The following is a 22,695-nucleotide window of genomic DNA, read 5'->3' as shown; positions in this document are numbered from 1 at the left end:
TTTTGGAACACATGGGTAGAGCGTTGTCAAGTGGCTTGGTTAGTTTCCATTACCCTTGTACAAGTGTTGTCATTCTGTACAATTTGGTGCCTCTTCCCTGGCAGCGTGATAGTTTCAGGAGTTGAAGGGAAAGCATCGCATGTTAAAAGCTAAAGTGGACAGAAGTTATCTTCATTTCCCTCTTCCATACTACTTTACACCTACAGTCACTTATTTGTTTTTTTTGCAACATTCATTGAAAACTCCACATTATTTCAACCATTATGTTCTTTTTTGACACTTATTCATGTTGCCAATGCCTTTATGATAAATTTAAGCTTATTTTTAAATATTTCAAGATTTATTACATTCAAAACTCTTATAGAGCATTTTGTTCATGGTATAATAGTATTTTGATCTGAGTAGTAATAGATTTATTTGTTTAAATACAGATAAAAATTAGTCAGTGTGTGTTCTCCGAAAAAAATTCTTCATAATGGGGAAAATCAGAGATTAGACAGGAAAAGAAGATATGGTGGCTAAGATTTGACTGCACTTACGCTTTCATCTCTCTTGCCTTTTTATTCTCTGAGAAGGTCCCTGAAATTGTATTTAGTTATGCTACTTTATTATTATGTTCAGTGACTTAACTTCAGTGTGCATCTAATGTCGCTGAACAGTAACTAGGGTCCATACATTTGCTCGTTAACTTCTGAAAGTAGTCTGTTGTGGTATGTCACCAAACAAAGGTTTCAAATGTAGAAGCATGGAAGATTCTTTAACTGTTTGATGTGAGTTAGTTAAAAGTTCCTTGAAATTTTGTTTTGGATGATCTTAACTCACTTTTTTCTAATGAAATTTTTGCTTTCAACTGGTAGTAACTGCTCCTGGGCATTCAGATTTTTTATATCTATGTATGTATTCAAGATGCACTATTCTCTTTTGAGAAAATATTGTCTTAGCTAATTTCTGGGATTTGTGAAAGGAAATGTAATATGTTAATAGCTATTATTGGCACTCTGTGTTACAATGTTAAGGATCTAAATAGATTCCCACTTAGCCACAATGCTTTTCTTAAGCATAATTCATCTCTATGTAAATATCCCATATGAAAGAAAATTTAGAGCCCTCCATTTAAAAAAGCTTTCTTGCTCTGCATAAAACTTGAAAATATTTAATTTCAAAGTTATATTGATATTAAAACATAGATTCAGTCTTGTCTTAAAAGTGTATTACAATTTATTTCTTGCCATTTTTGTGTAAAATTTACAGAAAGAGTGTTACACCGTGCGCTCCAAAGGTAATGTCTCATTACTCTAAGGCTCTCTCTCTTTCTTTGCCTTTATCTCTTTAATTCTGTTGTTATGTGCATTGAAACATTTTAAGAAAAAAAAACAACTTTCTGCTTTATCTGTATAGCAGCAGTACATGTAAAACAAGTGTGTTTTATTTTTCATGTTTAATCCTGGGAACTGTATTTTAACTTCAGTGGCTCGTTTCCACCAAGTTCCTGTACATCTTCTGTTGGGGGAGTGGGGTTATAGTTTATAGTATGGTTTTAGTTCTCATTTCAGTGTGGAATTAGTCATTTCTGTATAAGGGCAAAAGCTTATCTGATAACGGTATAAAACTATAGATTGGTTTTGGAGTAGCAGTGACACTGTCAATTTCTAGGATTTATAAGGCTTAAACACCTTGTACACATGTTTTTTAAAGTAGATTCAGGGGTCGGGGAAACTGAAAAATCACTGTCTCTAAGTAAAAGAGAAAATAGAAATGTATAAATATTGAAAGGTTTTATAATTTGAAATGTTCTTTGTGGTTTTTTCTTTTTTAGGTATGTTTTCATAAGCATATATAAATTTTAAACATTTTTCATAGCCTCTGACCTTAACTTACTAAGCATGTGTCACCATTGCACAACTCTTTAAACAGCTGCTTTTAAGATCAATGCAATTTTTTTTTCCATTGAAAGTTCTGAAAGATTAAGAATTAGTGAGATGAACTCTCTGCTTCTTTTAGTAGAATTGAATAGTCTGGACTGTGCATATTAGTTCTCTCTGCCCTTTTGTAACCCTCTTTGGCTAATGTCCTCTGTTCATCCATGTATTAGCCAAGTGCCAGTAACGCTGCTTTACATTGGGATTTCTACTCCTGGAATGTAGGTTGAGAACCCCAAAGGGCTTCTTTTTGTTAAATATTTTTAGTATTCTTAATATGTAATTTAATCCAATTAAAGTACAAACTTATATTTCTGTATCTTGAGTTGCAGATGCAAGTCATGAACTTAAATCATTCACATCAGATTTAGGCACCATGGGCAGGCTGAGTTGTCCTTGAAAGAGTCATTCCTGTCTTCATTTGTTTTCTGCACTACTACAATAAAGGACCAAGTTTGCCTATTCTTGGCAGTTTTCATTTGAACGAAAAACTAAATTTGAATGTCATAAAGATAGCTATTCCATCCTCAAATTGAATCCCAAGTAGTATGTTGCTGCATCACTACGTTACTCTGGAATGTTTTATTTCACCATTTTCTCCAAAGGTTTGCCATAAGGTGGTTTTTACAGCCTTTCTGTTAGCCAGGATGGCAAATTGAATTGGGCTCTTTATGTTTTAAGTAAAATTTGCAGGCTTTCCCCAATACTACAGGATCTGTGAGTTATGGGAGAAAGGATCAAGGAAGGAGAAGGAATGTATCTAATCTGGAAACCATACATTGTTTTTACTTCTACATATTTGGGGCTGATCCCTTACATTGTAGAAAAATTTACTTTTTTAAAAGCACTCTTGGCTGGGCGTGGTGGCTCACGCCTATAATCCCAGCACTTTGAGAGGCCGAGGCAGGCAGATCACCTGAGGTCAGGAGTTTGAGACCAGCCTGGCCAACATGGTGAAATCCCGTCCTACTAAAAATACAGAAATTAGCCGGGCCTGGTGGCGCATGCCTGTAATCCTATCTACTCAGTAGGCTGAGGCAGGAGAATCACTTGAATCTGGGAGGTAGAGGTTGGAGTGAGCTGAGATCGCGCCATCGCACTCCAGCCTGGGCAACAGAGTGAGACTCCATCTCAAAATAAACAAATAAAAATAGAAGTACCCTTTACGTCTTTCGTGTAATAGAATCACTAGCTTCTGTACAAATTTCTTGTCTTTAGTGTACTCTGGTAAAGTTTTATAATTAAAGCACATTTCTATCTTGAAGTTACCATCCAAGGTGGTTTCTGGATGCTAGTTTAATGGTTTAAACACTAGTGGCTCATTAATTCACTAGATAGTTTTTGTTTTGTTTTCTTTCTGCTGGCTGTTTTTTATTTTTATAATTACATTGGCGTGAATTTCCACTTTTCAATCTTCTAAGGAATATTTGAGATTTGTGCTTTTAAAACTTGATATTTTCTTTAAAATTCTGGAACTTCTTAAGTTGACATTTTAATTTTTTTAAATTAAATTCTGTAGTGCTCTTACAGAACTGAATATTCTTAATGTAAGTATAAGCGTTACAAATCCTTGTACAATAAATATTTTTAGCATTGTTACGAAGGTTAAAAACTGGGTTTTGTTCACTTACATATCTTAAAATTGCCTGAAAATGAATACAAAAATTTATGTGGGAGCTTCTAGTACAGTTGACTGCTTTAACATGGCCTGACATCTAGTGATATTTTTCTCTTTCAAATTTTGTGTCTCATATATATCTGTTTCTCATTCTTATAAATCAAGATGCTTGTGGTATATAATTCTGAGTCTAATTATCTGCTTTTGAATTTTTTCTACTGCAATTCAAATAATGTGAAGATCTGTGAAAATGCTATGGGAAAACTAGCTTGGGTTCAAAATATCTTAACCAAATGTACCCTGTAGGCTTCCCAAGAGTGACTGTCTGACAGTTGGTGACTGTAGAAGAAGCCAGTTGGGTGTTTTCTGGGCCATGGAAATTTAAAATGTCTGTGATGTTACCCATCATTACTTTGCTGTCAGAAGGGATGGCAGATTGAAGCTTTTCTCCCTATCGCATTTTCGGAGTTGCTGTGTCAGAGCTTCACCTTGGGTGAAGAAAGATGGGCAGGAATTCTGGAAACAGAACTCCTAAGACCTACCTCTGTCTTGCCTGCCTAAAAATGTGCACTGACTCAGTATGAGAAATAACAAATAAGAAAACATTTAAGTGTGTGAGGCAAATGTTAATCACACTTTCTTTCCATAGGGCAAATAAGAGGTGCTTTTCTTATTTAATTATGCTGATAAATTTTGAGAGCTTTTTTTTAAAGTGTTTTGTTTTGTTGTTTTGGATTTGAGAGTAACTTTAATTTTTATGTGTATTCATGCTGTGTATTTATGGCTATAAGTCAAATCAAACTGATTTCATATATATACATATATATAATCTAATAGAGATGATTGTAATTCATTATAATTTTGAGTTTTTTAAATTAGTAAAATGGCTACTATTGCTGTTTTGGGGTTTTTAAGGTTAGATGTATATCATGTTTAACTTTTTCCCCTATCTTTTTATCTTTACTTCTTTGTTCTCTACATGCTGTGTTTAAACCTTTCTGCTCTCTTCACCTGAACACATCGTGTTTGACATCATCTTTATGTTGGTGTTTATTACATAGTACCACAAAGCCTGCTCCACACCTGGATGGGTAAGAGTTACATTCTTACTACATTGGGGAAGTGTTTGGGTGGCCAGCCATAAAGAGAGAGTGGACCATGGTTGAGCCCTCAAGGGAGCCCTCTTAATGGCTGGCTTAATCTCATAGCCAAACTATTCTTTAGCATCACAGAATATAGTCGTTTTGAAACCCCATGGCTCTCATGTCACTGAAGGAGTTAATCTGTGCTCAGGGATGGCCTTCTCAGCAATATAATTCTTTTTTTTTTTCTCTTTTCCAAAATGGGTCAGGTAGTAAGCAGTACAATTCGAGATGTCCCTGTAAGGAAAGTTTCCAAGTACCAAGTGCAAGTGAAGTCTGAATGTTACAGAATCTTTATCCTAAAATGGTTAAGAACCATTGTATTAAAGGCAGAAAACCGAAGCCCAGTTTGCATAATGGTTTCCTTTTATGAAGCAGATTTCAAGTTCTCATTCCATTCTAGTTGCTTCCTACAACAGACAGTTTGGTTTTATTTTCAGGTCTGTGGACATGTCATTGATTACAGTTAATTGTCTTGATTACTGTTTATAGCTTAATTATCATCAAACCAATTGTTTCTTGAATTTGTATTATGACAGGGTGCATGTCGTCTTTGGACTGGTTATTTCTGGTTTTGAAGTAATCGAACAAATTGAAAATCTGAAAACCGATGCTGCAAGCAGACCATATGCAGATGTGCGAGTTATTGACTGTGGAGTACTTGCCACAAAATCAATAAAAGATGGTAAGAACTGTTTTGACAGTAGATGAAGCTGAGCCACAGGTACAGCATTGTTGAAGACTGTAACTAGATTTGAGTAGTGGAATTAGTGGCATAGCAATAGCCCTTGGTGCCTCTGAATCATACCTTAAACATTTAATCTTTTAGCATATCTTGTCAAATCTTACTTTTTCTTACTTCCCTTGCCACCAGCCTGATCCAAACCACCAGTATTTTGTATCTGGATTATTGCCGTAGCGTTGTAACTGTTTACCTTGCCTCTGTCCTATAATCTTTTGTCAGCAGCAGTAGCCTCCTAACTGGTCTCATTGCTTATATCCTAGGCCCGCTATGGTCTGTTCTTAACAGCAACCAGAGTGATCCCTTTGAACCATAGTTTGCTTTCGTGTCACGCCTGCACAGAACCCTCTAAGGACTCCCTTCTTCAGTCATCCAAAGCAGAAGTCTTTACGGTGGTCTCTAAGGCCCTGGCTGGTCCAGCTGTCTGCTGTCTCTTTAAACTCTTCCCTTATTCATTGCCTTCCAGGCACATTGACCTTTTTTCAGACATGCCAACCACTCAGGTTCTTTGTGCTGCCTATTCTCTTTGTCCGGAACAGCCTTCGTTAAGATATCTGCATGACACCGTCCCTTGCTCCTTTAAGTCTTTGTTCAAATGTTGTGTTAAACTACCCTAATCTTCCTATTCCCTTTACACTGCTTTGTTTTTCTGTCTTAGCACTGATCATTTGTCATTCAATTCTTTTTTTTTTTTTTTTTGAGACAAGAGTCTTGCTCTGTTGCCCAGGCTGGAGTGCAGTGGCACTGTCTCGGCTCACTGCAACCTCCACCTCCTGGGTTCAAGTGATTCTCCTGCCTCAGCCTCTGGAGTAGCTGGGATTATAGGCATGCACCACCATGCCTGGCTAATTTTTGTTATTTTTAGTAGAGACATGGTTTCACCATGTTGGCCAGGCTGGTCTAGAACTCCTGACCTCAAGTGATTTGCTCACCTTGGCCTCCCACAGTGCTGGGATTACAGATACGAGTTGCTGCACCAGTCCTATTTCTTGTTATTTGACCCCACCAGAATATAGGCTTCATAAAGACAAGGGAGTTATTTCCTTACAATCTTGCCAGTAATTTTATTATAAACTTGAAAAAAGCTGTCTATACTTAATTTTTTGTTTGCTGTATGTAAAGCATATTTTATGATATTCAGTAAACACATTTTTTACTCTGAAAGGTAGGCACTGAAGTTTTGTACTAATGTTTTTATTAATGTTTCTTAAAAGTTTTTGAGAAAAAAAGGAAGAAACCAACTCATTCAGAAGACTCGGATTCCTCTTCCAATTCCTCTTCCTCTTCAGAATCATCTTCAGAAAGTGAAATTGAACATGAGAGAAGCAGAAGGAGGAAACATAAGAGGAGGCCAAAAGTTAAACGTTCTAAAAAGAGGCGAAAGGAAGCAAGCAGTTCAGAAGAACCAAGGAATAAACATGTAATGAATCCAAAAGGGTATGTGTAAAACACCAGTGTACTCTTACCTAAAAAACTCTCTGGAATGGGAAAAGTATGTATAATTCTATAAACTCAATTTTATTACCTGTTACTGAAAAAGGATAGCATTTTTTAAACTTTATCTAGATTGAAATCTGGCAAATCTAGGAGTAGGTAGCATAGGCATTTCATCTCCAAGATTTGTGTGTTTTCAGTTTTCAGGTCAAAATAGTCCTAAGAATTCTTTTTTTTTTTTGAGACGGAGTCTCGCTCTGTTGCCCAGGCTGGATGGAGCGCAGTGGTACGATCTCGGCTCACCGCAAGCTCTGCCTCCTGGGTTCACGCCATTCTCCTGCCTCAGCCTCCCAAGTAGCTGGGACTACAGGCCACCATGCCCGGCTAATTTTTGTATTTTTAGTAGAGATGGAGTTTCACTGTGTTAGCCAGGATGGTCTCGATCTCCTGACCTTGTGATCTGCCTGCCTTGGCCTCCCAAAGTGCTGGGATTACAGGCGTGAGCCACCGCCCCCGGCCTTTTTCTTTTTTTCTTTTTTTTTTTATTTAAGAGATAGGGTCTTGCTCTGTTACCTAGGCTGGAATACAGTGGCACAATTATAGCTCACTGCATCCTCCACCTCCTGGGCTCAAGAGATCTTTCTGCATCAGCCTCCTGAGTAGCTAGGACTACAGGCGGGTACCACTATGTCTGGCTAATTTTTAAATTTTTTGTAGAGACAGGGTCTTCCACTATGTTGAACAGGCTGGTCTCTGACTCCTGGCCTCAAGCAATCCTCCCACCTAAGACCCCTAAAGTACTGGGAATACAGGTGTGAGCCACAATGTCTGACCTCCTGGAACTCTTAAAATAAAAAAGTTAGGATCATTTACCAATTTTCCTATCAAAATGCTAGTCTTTGGGTTTTTCACTGGGTTGATATATTTTCTCTTTGTGAAAATCATATAACTCTTTTGAGTGAGACTTGTAAGCTATCATTAATTATGCTGTTGTTTCAGTGTCTAATTTTATGTGCTTTTATTATGAAATGCAAACATTATACATTTTAATCAGTGACTTGGTTTGTTCAAAGTCACTCTGAGAGGAGTGATACCAATGAAAAAAGGTCAGTTGATTCCAGTGCTAAAAGGGAAAAACCTGTGGTCCGCCCAGAAGAGATTCCTCCAGTGCCTGAGAACCGATTTTTACTGAGAAGAGATATGCCTGTTGTTACTGCAGAACCTGAACCGTAAGTAGGATGACTATACTATATATTTTTATTTCTCTGAGACACAGTTCTGTCACCTCATTGCATTCCACACTCATGTATGGAACATGATCCATGTTTGAAGCACATTGAAAGATACTATGGGAGTATTAGATTAATGAATGATATGTAGGAAATATGGGAGATACCAGATTATTGAGTGATATGTACCGTATCTTTCAGAATTCACATTCTAGTAGGGAGAGGAGGTTGGGCAAGTTGGTCAGGGAAGCCCTTGTTGGTGATCTGGAAAGATTTTATTCCTGATCTTCTTGCCTTTGCCTTTTATTAAAGGGGTAAGGTTTTAGTTATCAGAATAGAGAGTGAGTTGAATTCTTCAGATCCATTTGAGTGATGAAGCATGCTTTCCAATTTGAATAGTGCATAATTAATTGCATAGTGAGTGGAGATACAATTTAGTATCATAAATAAGTTACTTTTGTCAACTTGTTCAACGATTATTTCTCTGCATTGGAAGAGTGAATGTGTCGCTTTAGATTTAATCTGAGAAAATAGTATCTAATGTATTTTGTGTATTAGACTAAAGTTTAGAATTATTAAAAGAAAATGTTTCATGAACGGAAATACCATAATGGCTGGTGTTACTGATAAGTTCCCTATGAAGAGTTATTTTGAAAGCTGAAAAGTATAAGAGTCCTTGTTTATAATTAGGTCTCTGCATAAAGTTATTTAGTTTATTAAGTATTTTTAAAGCCTGATATTATCTTGTTTTAAAAAGTGATTGCAAAATGGCATGTATCTTTGAATTAATAGCGTAACATAATATGTTTTCATTATTAAAAATTCTAGCTTCTTTGCTTACTTTTAATTTTCATCACAATCTTCTTTTCCTAGGAAGATTCCTGATGTCGCACCCATTGTAAGTGATCAGAAACCATCTGTATCAAAGTCTGGACGGAAGATTAAAGGAAGGGGCACAATTGTATGTGTGATAAGACTTTTTTTGAAATTATGTATCTAATAAGAGATTTTTACCTAATGTTAAAATCCTAGCTTTAATTTTAGATACAATACAAAATCTGTTCAAGGAACTAATTGTATTTTCCATGGTTATGGGAAGGTATTGCTGTTAGAGCAAAGTATACTGCTGTGTTTGAATGGGTTTAATTGAGTATGAAAGGAGGAACATGTGAAACCATCAGTGAGTATGCTGAGAAATCATTAAGACTTTAAAGAGGAAAATTTTATGTGGATTACAGGTGAATCTCAGCCTTGCCCATCTCTTTTAATGCCTTGTTTGAAATAACTTCACCTGAACCTAATATAAAAGTTGAAAAAAAAAGGAAGAACTTTAGACCATCCTTTTGGTAACTTAAATCATTACCTTTGATGGGATGATCTGAGATTGTGTCTTACTTAACTCTGTCATATAGCAGACTGTCGTGGAGAGGCATTTTTTAAAATAGTATTCTTTTTGTTTTTAAAGCGCTATCACACACCTCCAAGATCAAGATCCTGTTCTGAGTCAGATGATGATGACAGCAGTGAAACTCCTCCTCACTGGAAAGAGGAAATGCAGAGATTAAGAGCATATAGACCACCTAGTGGAGAAAAATGGAGTAAAGGAGATAAGTAAGAACTTTGAGTAAAAGCACAATCCTGTGTCTGTTATATTTTAAGTGTTAAAGGGATTGGATACAATTCTGGACTTTTCATTAAAGAGTCAATGAAAGATTCACAGTCAGAATTAGATTGTGACCAAAGGAAATACATTTGGGACTACTTGGTGAAAGTAGTACTCTTAACTAGTTGGGCTTTTCAATCAAAATCCTGTTTTCCTTAAACAAAAACTATAAGCCTGTATCTTTTAATGACCTCTTAGTCAATTTTAGAAATAATTAGGACTTAGAAATTATATAGCAGATTCTTTCCTAGCCAGCCAGGTCACTGGTGAGTTCATTGGTAAATGGGAAAACCTGCACTCGGTGTGCATGTTGACTTTTGATCTCAGAGACTGTTGCTTTTTTAGAAGTGTACACATCTCTTCAGTACTGTCCCACAGTGGAATATTTATTTTAGGAAGGGGACAGGCTGCAGAATAGCTAGTGAAAAATATGCTAATGGGACCCTGTGTGATCCTCCATGGTAGTATTCTCTTTTTCTCTGGGGTAATTTGGGATTGGGTAGTTTGGGATTGGGGAAAGGAGGAAAAGGAATGCATCTGCTGTGTAGAAGTGGCTCAGACACAGTGGTGCTGAGGATTTTCAATTCTGAGCCTTGACATAAACGCTCAGATTGTAAAGCCTGTATCTGTTTTCGTGTACTTTTTCCTCCATTTCTTTTTTAAGTAGTTTACAGTCTTAGGGGAAATCTGGATTACCTCTGTGAGGCCGAGAAAAAACAAGCTTAATGCTAGTTTCAGGCAGCTATCCTGCATCTTAAGAAAATCAACAAATTGTTTAAGACCTTGGTTTGACTCACCCTCAAAAACTGTTCTGAGAGGTAGAGGGTTGTGAGCAGGTAACAGCCAGGAACTGTTGTGATTGAGTTCAGCAGTATTCTTGTGATTAGTTGGTTTGGTTTTCAAACACATTTTCCTAACAAATGTAAGGTTCTTTGCTTAGCTTAAAAAAAAAAAAAAAAAAAAAATCCTTTTATAAGTGAATTTGTTAGTAGTTCTCAGTGTGTGTCTCCGAAAGCATAACAAGACCAGGCCTATAACTCTGATTCATGCTTCCTGCATGTGCTTAAAGTGTTAATGGGGTCAGGAACTTTGTTGTTAACAAAGCTGTGTCTTAGGCATAGAAAACATGCTTATAAATCACCGCATGAATATTATGTCCTTTCTATAGGTTAAGTGACCCCTGTTCAAGTCGATGGGATGAAAGAAGCTTGTCCCAGAGATCCAGATCATGGTCCTATAATGGATATTATTCAGACCTTAGTACAGCAAGACACTCTGATGGCCACCATAAAAAACGCAGAAAAGAAAAAAAGGTTAAGCATAAAAAGAAAGGGAAAAAGCAGAAACATTGCAGAAGACACAAACAAACTAAGAAGAGAAGGATTCTTATACCGTCTGACATAGAATCCTCAAAATCTTCCACTCGAAGAATGAAATCCTCTTGTGATAGAGAAAGGAGTTCTCGTTCTTCCTCATTATCGTCTCATCACTCATCAAAGAGAGACTGGTCTAAATCTGATAAGGATGTCCAGAGCTCTTTAACCCATTCCAGCAGAGACTCATACAGATCAAAATCTCACTCACGGTCTTATTCTAGAGGAAGCTCAAGATCAAGGACTGCGTCAAAGTCCTCATCACAGTCTCGAAGTAGATCAAAGTCCAGATCTAGTTCCAAGTCTGGGCACCGAAAGAGAACATCAAAATCACCAAGAAAACCAGCTTCTCAGTTAAGTGAAAATAAACCAGTTAAAACAGAACCTTTGAGATCAACCATGGCACAAAATGAAAATGTAGTAGTACAACCAGTTGTAGCAGAAAATATTCCTGTAATACCACTGAGTGACAGTCCCCCCCCTTCAAGATGGAAGCCTGGACAGAAACCTTGGAAGCCCTCTTACGAGCGAATTCAGGAAATGAAAGCTAAAACAACCCATTTGCTACCCATCCAAAGCACTTACAGTTTAGCAAATATTAAAGAGACTGGTAGCTCATCATCCTACCATAAAAGAGAAAAAAATTCAGAAAGTGATCAGAGCACTTATTCAAAATGCAGTGATAGAAGTTCAGAAAGCTCACCAAGGTCAAGGAGCAGATCTTCTAGGAGTAGATCTTATTCCAGATCATATACAAGATCACGTAGTCTAGCTAGTTCACATTCAAGGTCTAGGTCTCCATCATCTAGATCTCATTCACGAAATAAATACAGTGATCATTCACAGTGTAGTAGATCATCTTCATATACTTCTATTAGCAGTGATGATGGAAGGCGAGGTAAGAGGAGACTTAGATCCAGTGGGAAAAAAAATAGTGTTTCACATAAAAAACACAGCAGCAGCTCTGAAAAGACACTTCACAGTAAATATGTCAAAGGTAGAGACAGGTCTTCATGTTTGAGAAAGTATAGCGAGAGCAGATCATCTTTAGATTATTCTTCAGACAGTGAGCAGTCAAGTGTTCAGGCTGCACAGTCAGCCCAGGAAAAAGAAAAGCAGGGCCAAATGGAAAGAACACATAATAAACAAAAAAACAGAGGTGAAGAAAAATCCAAGCCTGAACGGGAATGCCCTCATTCAAAAAAAAAAACTTTGAAAGAGAATCTTTCTGATCACCTTAGAAATGGCAGTAAGCCCAAAAGGAAGAATTATGCTGGTAGTAAATGGGACTCTGAGTCAAATTCAGAACGAGATGTAACTAAAAACAGTAAAAATGACTCCCGTCCATCCTCTGACAAGGAGGAAGGTGAGGCCACATCCGATTCTGAATCAGAGGTTAGTGAAATTCACATCAAAGTGAAACCCACAACCAAGTCGTCTGCAAATACTTCACTGCCTGATGATAATGGTGCTTGGAAATCAAGCAAACAGCGCACATCAACTTCTGAGTCTGAGGGGTCCTGTTCCAATTCGGAAAACAATAGAGGAAAGCCACAAAAGCACAAACATGGGTCAAAGGAAAATCTTAAAAGAGAACACACCAAAAAAATGAAAGAGAAATTGAAAGGGAAAAAAGACAAAAAGCACAAGGCTCCAAAACGAAAGCAAGCATTTCACTGGCAGCCTCCACTAGAATTTGGCGAAGAGGAGGAGGAGGAGGAGATTGATGACAAGCAAGTTACTCAGGAGTCAAAAGAGAAAAAAGTTTCTGAAAACAGTGAAACCATAAAAGATAATATTCCAAAACCTGAGAAATCCTGTGAAGAGGGCAACCTTTCAGGTAAACATAATACAGTGACTGTTTCCTCAGATCTTGATCAGTTTACTAAAGATGATAGTAAACTCAGTATTTCTCCCACAGCTTTAAATACTGAGGAAAACGTGGCCTGTTCGCAAAACATTGAGCATGTTGAAGAAAGTGTTACCAATGGAGTGGAAGATGTGCTTCAAACAGATGACAACATGGAGATCTGTACTCCTGAGAGGAGTTCCCCAGCAAAGGTAGAGGAGGCTTCCCCTCTAGGAAATGCACGGCTTGATACCCCAGATATAAACATTGTTCTGAAGCAGGATATGGCAACAGAACATCCTGAAGCAGAGGTGGTAAAACAGGAAAGCAGCATGTCTGAAAGTAAAGTGTTGAGTGAAGTGGGGAAACAGGACAGCAGCTCTGCTAGCTTGGCTAGTGCTGGAGAAAGTACTGGGAAGAAGGAGGTGGCTGAGAAGAGCCAGATCAACCTCATTGATAAGAAATGGAAGCCCCTGCAAGGTGTGGGGAACCTGGCAGCAGCTACTCCTGCCACATCCAGTGCTGTGGAAGTTAAGGCATTGACCACTGTGCCTGAAATGAAACCACAAGGCTTGAGAATAGAAATTAAAAGCAAAAATAAAGTTCGGCCTGGGTCTCTCTTTGATGAAGTAAGAAAGACAGCACGCTTAAACCGTAGACCAAGAAATCAGGAGAGTTCAAGTGATGAGCAGACGCCTAGTCGGGATGATGATAGCCAGTCCAGGAGTCCAAGTAGATCTCGAAGTAAATCTGAAACCAAATCAAGACACAGAACAAGGTCTGTCTCCTACAGTCACTCAAGAAGTCGATCGAGAAGCTCCACATCATCTTATCGGTGAGCAATATTCTCTTTCCTTCTCCCAAAGAGAGTCTGTTACTGTTTAGCTTGGAAGAATATCAGAATTAGGGACAGAATCACTATTTCCAAATATCTGAAAGGAATAAGAAGTCTTGTTTTGTGTGATTCAAAGAGTAGATTGAGGACTTAGGGAGAGGGAATTTCAGGAGGAGAAATTCAGGCTGGGTTTACAAAACTCTATTACTATCAATGTAAAGCTCTCTGTCACTAGAAATGAGTTCCCATGATAGTTGGTAAATTCTCCATCTTGAAAGGTGAGGCTGCTTCTTGCCAGTCAGCGATGCCTTAGAAGGGAATCCTGAATTGATAGAATATATAGAATTTGCAGATCATTAATCTAACCTTCCATTTTACGCATGTGGAAGGTGAGGGCCAGAGAGGCAAAATTACCTGCCCAAGACATGAGTCTTAGTTTAGATGTGGGATAGGGATAAACACGATCATCTTTAGGTTTTTTTTGTTGTTGTTTGAAAAGCAATAAAATAATTTAAAACACCTTTTCCTCAACTTTGTCACTCTGCACCTTCATGAAAAGGTTTTTTATTGTTATAAATTGCATCATAACTTGTCAGCATAGAATGGATAACAGATGAGAATTAAAAACTAAAAATATTTGTGATGGTAATAGGAAGTTGTTAAGCAGTTGTGTTGCATTCTTTTTCTTGTAAATATTTTATGGTTTTACCTGTTTCTTAATTATTCATATCCCTTATTATATTGTGCTTGATACTCATCATTTGAACTGAAAATACTGTAAGAATCTTTGACATGTTTTTCCTTTCTAGTCATTCATCAGTCTTTCTTCCCTTGCCTACCCAGATTTCTTAAAAAAGGAACTGCCACATGCCGTCTATACTCGGTCTCCCATTTTCTCCTCGGCTGTGTGCTTGCTGCCTTCTGTGCCTTCCCCTCCCTGCATCTCCTAGTTTACTGACTTAAGACTTTCAGGTACTTCTGATGGCCAGTGCTGTGGCATATTTTCAGCCTCACTGCTGGAGCCCTCTGCTAGCTCTCCTTTCTCCTACTCAGGCCATTCCGTCCTTGTGTTATCAGCTTCTCTTCCTCCTCGTGGCCTTTTCTCTCTGAGTTCCTGTGGCTAGATGTAGTTGCCTGTTGAGCGACTCCAGCTTCCTGTCTGCTTATGATCCACCTTACCATTTATACAGAGACAGCTCTGAGCTATTAGTGATGCTGGCCACTCTTCTCATTTACCTTCCCACCTCTGCCTTGGAGTGGTATTTCAGTTTGTAATGAAGACAGCAAGGCATAGAAAGGCTCAGGGACTTTAGGCTATGTAGCTAACAGGTAGTAGACTCAGAGGGATAAGCCTGAGTGCTGCCCTGCCTCCCTGTTTTGGTTACCTGCCTGGGCCTGACACCCCCATTAAGCTGCGAACTCCTTGAAGTCAGGAACTGTCTCCTACTCATCATTCAGTCACCTCATAGGGTCTGGCTTTATTATTTTTGGTTGAATAAAAGACTGTGATCGTATTAGAACATGATGTATTCATTTTCTTGCAGATATACTGGAAGCAGGTCAGTCTTCCAAAACATAAGTGCATACTGAATAAAACCTGTGGTGATATTACATAATGTCACCTATACACAGAGGTATTGTTCTGTTCCTGAATGACAGGCTTAAAGTAGGGGAGAAGGGTGGGGAGCCAAGTGGGGGCAGAATTGTACTGCTTACATTTTTGCTTGTTTTATTAAGTATTAGACATAAAAAATGATTGAAGTATAAAAAACTGTATAATACATACTCATGTACCTGCCATCTAGCTTAAAAAAATAGAACTTTGGGCCGGGCGGGGTGGCTCACGCCTGTAATCCCAGAACTTTGGGAGGCCGAGGTGGGCAGATCACGAGGTCAGGAGTTCGACACCAGCCTGACCAACATGGTGAAACCCCGTCTCTACTAAAAATACAAAAATTAGCCGGGCGTGGTGGTGCATGCCTGTAATCCCAGCTACTCAGGAGGCTGAGGCACTAGAATCACTTGAACCTGGGAAACGGAGGTTGCAGTGAGCCGAGATCACGCCACTGCACTCCAGCCTGGGTGACAAAGTGAGACTCCTTCTCAAAAAAAAAAAAAAAATAGCGCTTTGATGTACCAGTGCCACCCCTAGTTGCATGCCTATGTCCCAAAGTTAACCATTATTCTAAACTTTGGTTATAATTTTGTCTTTATCGTTTTACCCCAAATGTTTCTATCTTCATACAATGTTATGTTTGTATTTTTTATAAATAAAAAACTTTTATATATATAGATGTTCTACATTTGCCTTCTTGATTCAACATTGTATTCTAGAGATATATGTCTCTACCTTAATTTTTTTAACCCATTCTACCATTGGTGGAGATTTGGTTTATTTTCTTCTCAGTGTTATTGGTGTTATAAATCAGTCTTCTATGCACATACTTGTGCCAGCCTTTTCTTGTTTTTCTTCATTTTCTTCTGTTTTATTTTAACCATGGTGGTTTTGAGATTTCCTCGTTAGCTGACGCTGTCACATCCACTGTCAGGAGTTTGTGAGAGGCCTGCCTTCTTGTGTTTTCCTCTTCCTGCCCTACCAGTAATTAATTTTAATATCATGGTGAGTTAACATATATTTTTTCAATTGCTTTAATTATAGATCAAGAAGCTACTCTAGAAGTCGGAGCAGAGGATGGTACAGCAGAGGCCGAACCAGAAGCCGGAGCAGTTCCTACCGGAGTTACAAAAGTCATAGGTGAGCTTGTGATCTCGCTCTGTGATGTGGTCTCCATCATGTCCACTTTTTAAGGCTATACAGATAGAGGGGGTAGTTGTTGAGAAGAATCATGTCATTACTGAATATAATACTGGCCTATTTTCTCATGTAGTTTTTTCTGTGAAAGAGCTGTGGAATTCTTGACTATTCCTCTGTTGGGATCTTATCAGAGTGAGACAAGAGAAGCAGTAGAAATATTTAAGAAGCCTTGACCCCTAACTCCACCTCCCCCACATGCATCTTCCTTAACCTAAGTTTTACATCTGCATTCACCTCTTGACATGGGTTAGAGATTGGGATAGGAAGATTGTAGAGAGGGGACCAAGGGGAAGAAGCATATATATTGGGGGAAGGGTGGCCCCAGATTTCTAGTTCTCCTAGCTGCTTTCCCTCTTTTGCCTCTGAGGTATTTTCTACTGCTGTCACTTCACTTTACTTAACCGAGGTCCCACCTGTACAGACCTTTCCCCTAACTCCACCCAGTTTAGAGCCTCCCTAGTGACTTTATATGCATCTCAGAGAAGAACTGCATAAAACTTCATCTTAGGAAATCCAATAGGCTTTTTAGAAAATCCAATATACTTTTGATATGAAAACAAAACAAATGTAGCTGTGGGATTTCACTGTATTTTCACCTTGGTGGGCAAATAAATGTCTAGATATTTGGTATAGCCCATCCTGCCCTGATCTGTAAGATGATGGTCCTTCATGTGATTAATATTAGGACGTCCAGCAGGAGCAGATCCAGGAGCAGCTCATATGATCCCCACAGTCGGTCCAGGTACGAACAGGGATTGGGTAACCATCAGTGGGGCAGAACTGAAAGATCTTGTTTTATAAACTGTTAGTTCAAAGTGGTATTTTATTGAGTAACTAAATGCATATATTTGTCTCCTGAAACCATAGCTTTTCTAAATGAGGTCTTTTTGACAAGTTTTATCTGTTGGCCCATTGTACTCCAGTGTCAAAAATGACAGTATCAAATTGTAATGGCAGGTGTTTATTGAATATAATTGCCTACAAAGATCCACCAGATTTAAACTAACTCGTTAATTTTATGGTATTTTTCAATGCAGAAAAGAAATTAAAATTTTTCTCTTTAATTATGTTAAGTCTCATTTGGGGGCAATTGTTAAATGTTTCCAGTACTTGTTTTGGAAATATATCCTCATGCTGTCACCTAGTGCCCATGTTCTAAGCTAGAACACTCCTAAGATCCTAAAAAGAAATAGGAACATATGAGTATTTGAGTGGGAAAATTTAGTGTTTGTTGTTGCTGTTAAAGCAGGTCCTACACCTACGATAGCTACTATAGCAGGAGTCGGAGTCGAAGTAGAAGCCAGAGAAGTGACAGTTACCACCGAGGCAGAAGTTATAATCGGCGGTCCAGGTGGGTCTCTCTCCTTTATCATCCGTTATTGCACTGCAGGCCACAGTGGGCATTTGATATGGGAGGTGACGGGCTGCTAGTGGAAGAGAAAGTGGACAGAAATACTTCTTCCTGGTTAAATCTGAACAACTCACAAGCAGCCACTAAAAGTGGCTTTTATATTAAGAGTTGCCAGGTAATATCTCTTGGTTATTATTAATGTTTGAATCTAAAATGGGTTTTTAAATATTCACATATCTTGGACAGACGTTTGTTTTGGAAAGAAAGAAGGCCACCCAAACTATGGCCACTTGCTTAAATAGAACTACTTGCTAGCAGTAGCCAGTTTCTCTTTTTAAAAAAAAAAAAAAAAAAAATACATAATATCATTTGCTTCAGCAGCAGGATTGAGGTTTATAGGTTGTCAATTATTTAGTAAAATACATTTATGTATTATATGTATTATGTTTAGCATATTTTGGCTTCTGCAAAAATCTTTATGTTAACTTTTGTACTGTCCTTTTCTGGTGGCTTCTGGTCTTGCCTTCCCCTGTTCATTGCAACTACATTGATGCTTGTAAATATCAGTGTGATCTGGATGCTCCCTTGCTTGAAACTCTTCAGGGACTCCCTACTGCTTTCATGATGAGGTCCAGCCTCCTCAGCACCAACTCCAGCTCAGACTCTTTCTGGCTTCCCTCCTTTAAAGTGCTGGGACTTTTCCTTCTGCCTGGAGACACACGTGCCCTCTTCACCATCTCCTCTTTTGCCACTTGAAATGGCCAGTTCCCATTTACCCTGCAGATCTCCACTGTCACTGGGCAGCCCTCCCTGATGCCTAATTATTGGATATAGTCCCTCCCATGTGCCTCTAAGGCAGCCTTTGCTCCTACTGCGGCCCCCCTTGCTCCTAAATTATTTGTCTTGGCAACTATTGTATTCTGTCCTTGAACCCCAGAGAACTATACTTGGTTTCGTGTCTCTGTGTGTGTGTGTGTGTGTCCAGAATCTTGCAAAACGCCTGGCTCACAGTGAATGTTTTTCAAAATAACTGAATGGGACCCATGACCAGGTCCTCTTGACTAAGTATCCCAGTGGTCCTGTTCATGCCCAGGGCCGCCGCCAACCCTCATTGGACCCCATTTTGGTTTCCATTTCTTTAATGAAACTGTGTACCTTTTCCCCATTACTTTTCTCAGGTAATCTATTCAAATATTGATACTCATTTTGGTTAACATGGGAAACTATTCTGCTCTTTGGTTTTTTGTTTTTGTGGTCCCAGCATTTTCATGAATGAATTTCACACAAATTTCCTAAGATGTGATGTTTTTTGATTATATTTTAATCTTGACATTACTACAACTTGTCATTTAAAACATCTTTGAAAAGTCCATAGTATGAGCCAGGCACGGTGGTTCACGCCTGTAATCCCAGCACTTTGGGAGGCAGAGGCGGGTGGATCATCTGAGGTCAGGAGTTCAAGACCAGCCTGGCCAACATAGTGAAACCCCATCTCTACTAAAAATACAAAAAATTAGCTGGGCGTGGTGGCAGGCACCTGTAATTCCAGCTACTAGGGGGGCTGAGGCAGGAGAATCACTTGAACCCAGGAGGTGGAGGTTGCAGTGAGTTGAAAGCATGCCATTGCACTCCAACCTGGGCAACAAGAGCGAAACTCCATCTCAGAAAGAAAAAGAAAAAGTCCATGGTGTTGCCATAGTCTGTACCCTACATCTGTGCTATGCTGCATCAGCAGCGCATCAGTTATATTAGTGGCTTGAAAACATCAATAGTGTTTTCAAGCCACTCATATAAAAAAGAAGCTACAAGAGGAGTTCAAAGATTTTATAGTTATAAGGTTTTTATATATTTTGTTTTGTTATTACAGGAGTTGTAGATCTTATGGCTCTGACAGTGAAAGTGACCGAAGTTACTCTCATCACCGGAGCCCCAGTGAGAGCAGCAGATATAGTTGAAAATGTCCCTTTTATGGATACAAATTATATCTTATTTGTAAATATCTAGCAACTTAAAAGCTTAAGAAACTTAATGACAGTCTGTTGTTCTATTTCAATATCAGAGATGAATTTCAAAAATAGATACTTCTTAATTGTTACTCGTTCATTTACATGTGGGGAGAAGAATTTAAAATACAGATATGTCTCCTAAAAATATTTTTATGCCACATTTTACAGTAGCCAACTATGGAAATGAACTTCATTTTCTTGAATCAAGAAATCGTGAAATTTATGTATAATTTGCAATATTATTTTAAGTCTATTTCACTCTATCTCACGTATTCCTTAGAATACAGATTCTTTTTGCCTGTTTTTCCAGTTTTAGCATATATGCTGCCAAGCATAGAACTGTGAAGGAGAACTGTTAAAGGCGGCCAAATATTTATATACTGATTACATAGAGTCTTGTACATAATGTGCTCTAAAAACAAACCACCCAGAATTGATACTGTTGGTAACCAGGAGTATAAGGCAGTGGCTCTGGGGTTCTTAATTCATTCCTAACTTCTTTGATATTTCACAGGATTAGGAAAGTGGTCATGATACGTCCCACACAGTCTGTATTACTTCAGGCTTGTGGGCAAGGTTAGGAAGAATCAATCAGCCTTAACTATAAATACCTGCACTGTCTCTGAGGACTTACTATTTTATGTTCTTTTTAATCAATACCTATCAGAAGTTGAGGTTATAAAAGCAATTCTATTCTACTTCATGCTTTGGTGCTTGGTAATTTTTGGTACCTCTTTAAGCATTACTCTTATAGATCATATATTTAAATACCATAAAAGAGAAAAATTAAATTCAAAAAAATCACTGGCACCAAAAATGGTTTATTCTGAGCTGTCTTCACTTTGACTATTTGGGGGGCTTCTCTCAAGTACAGATGTGGGTTGGGGTCCCCTGGAGCAGGCAGGATTGGCAATAGGAGATACTGGCCACTCAAGTCTACTACGTGTGTGTACCTCTGGAAGAGTGAAGACTGGACTTCAAAAGTAACATCAAAATCTAACTGCCACCATCCTGGAGACATTTTGCAGGGCTTTCAAGTCTTTCAAGTACAGGATATTACCACAACAGCAGCTGAACTGTTGTAACCAGCATGTTTTTCCTGTTTCCACTGTGACCTGCAGCTGACTCAAAGCCTTGCATGACCTGACCCAGGTGCAAGAGACAGGGGAAGAGGGATAGAGGGTATAGCATAAATTATATATTTTCATGGCTTTGGGTGGTTCCTCCAAAAATAATTGGACCTGTAAAAACTAGTGTGTGTGTGTGTGTGTGTGTGTGTGTTTAATCTTTACTTTGAATTTGTTCCCCAAGTGTACTTAATCACCTTAGTGCCACTTTAATCCAGTTATGCAGAAGAAATTCATATTGGATGCCTGATGTAGAACTCAGCACTACCCTACCACAGGCCTTGTCTGGTGTATTTGGGAAGTGGAAAAGAGCCCTCAGTTGTAGGGAGCTGACAACCCTTGGTGGAGGGAGGGTGCCCTTGAATGTATTAAAACTATCACCCAAAGAAGGTATGAAAACAGGGTAAGGTGGTCAGTTGTTTGCCAGGTTGATAGACAGAAGTACATTAGAAAACAGGACTTTGGCCAAACAAACAATACTGGATACTGAATACAAAACAGTATGATTTAAAGGTTTTCAAGGGTTGCCTGCAAAGGAGAATATTACTACTAGTCAGTAGGAAAAAAATGCATTCAGAACCCAAGCAGAAACTGCCAAATGTAATTAAGAAAAGTTGCCCTTGGGCACTGTGTTAGTTTTCTATTGCTGTGTGACAAATTACCCCAAATTTAGCAGTTTAAAACAACACCCATTTAGCAGTTCTGTAGCTCATGGGTCTGGCACAGTGTGGCTGGCTTCTCTGCTCAGGGTCTTACAAGGCTGAAATAAGGGTTGGCAGGACAACATTCCTTCATGGAGGCTCTGGGGAAGAATCTGCTTCTAAGCTCATTCAGGTTGTTGGCAGAATTCAGTTCCTTGCTGGCTCTCAGCTGGGGGCCCCTCTCTCACCTCCTTAAGGCTGCCTGCATTCCTTCTTGTGTGGTCCCCTCCAGCTTCAAACCAGCCTTCCTGCTCTTTCTCATGGTTCATCTCTCTCCCGTCCTCCTCTGTTTTAGGGGCATATGATTAGCTCAAACCCACAGATATATTTGAAGGTCGATTGTTCGATAGAACATAATTGCAGGAGTACTATCTCATCTCATCATATTCACGGGTTCCGGAGATTAGCTCACTGAAAGGGGGAGGGGCATTTTCAAATTCTGCCTACCACAGGCAATAACTTTGCCCATCTCAGCTGTGGGTGGAATTTTATCCAGAAAAGATAGGCCCTAGAAGCCTCATTTCTTTTCTCCATGGACAAGGACAGCCCTCTGCTGCAGCATTCAACTTGTATGTTTACTGACAGAGTGAACTACAGAAATAGCCTTTCTTCCTAAAGGGGATTGTTCTGTATTTTGAAGTTATTTTTTAATAAAATTGAATTATGTTGTGTATTGTGCTTCTTAATAGGAAATGCATTATTGGACTGTTTTTGTAACATCTTGTTTATTGCAAATAGCTAGTATTGTTCAAAAACTGTATAAAATACTTTTGTACATATTAGCAATGTCTAATTTGTATACACTTCAGTTAAATTTCCCTAAAACTTTAAAGGGGACCTTGTAGAAATTAAAATATATACTTAGTCTAAGTCTGAGTCTGTGCATGTTTC

At 38.6% G+C, this 22,695-nt stretch overlaps 1 protein-coding gene across 8 annotated transcripts in view; it reads left to right on the top strand.

Moving 5' to 3' along the window:
• Positions 1–22,674, top strand: part of NKTR (natural killer cell triggering receptor) — a 49,126-nt gene extending 26,452 nt beyond the window's left edge. For 5 of the 8 annotated variants that reach the window (XM_007983799.3, XM_073010306.1, XM_007983804.3 and 2 more), the window contains 11 exons: positions 4,599–4,628; positions 5,219–5,364; positions 6,636–6,858; positions 7,929–8,084; positions 8,958–9,045; positions 9,550–9,695; positions 10,916–13,804; positions 16,464–16,559; positions 17,305–17,361; positions 17,866–17,970; positions 19,838–22,674. In XM_007983799.3, the coding sequence (XP_007981990.3) occupies positions 4,599–4,628; positions 5,219–5,364; positions 6,636–6,858; positions 7,929–8,084; positions 8,958–9,045; positions 9,550–9,695; positions 10,916–13,804; positions 16,464–16,559; positions 17,305–17,361; positions 17,866–17,970; positions 19,838–19,925 (4,024 nt within the window). In that variant the 3' untranslated portion in view covers positions 19,926–22,674. Of the gene's footprint in view, positions 1–1,251; positions 4,629–5,218; positions 5,365–6,635; positions 6,859–7,928; positions 8,085–8,957; positions 9,046–9,549; positions 9,696–10,915; positions 13,805–16,463; positions 16,560–17,304; positions 17,362–17,865; positions 17,971–19,837 lie in introns of all 8 variants that reach the window. The other 3 variants (XM_007983801.3, XM_007983800.3, XM_073010309.1) reach the window with 3 other exon arrangements.
• The last annotated feature ends 21 nt before the right edge of the window (positions 22,675–22,695 follow it).

Source organism: Chlorocebus sabaeus, chromosome 22 (genome assembly GCF_047675955.1).
Source record: "Chlorocebus sabaeus isolate Y175 chromosome 22, mChlSab1.0.hap1, whole genome shotgun sequence".
Taxonomy (NCBI): domain Eukaryota; kingdom Metazoa; phylum Chordata; class Mammalia; order Primates; family Cercopithecidae; genus Chlorocebus; species Chlorocebus sabaeus.
This window is presented reverse-complemented; position numbering and strand designations above follow the sequence as displayed.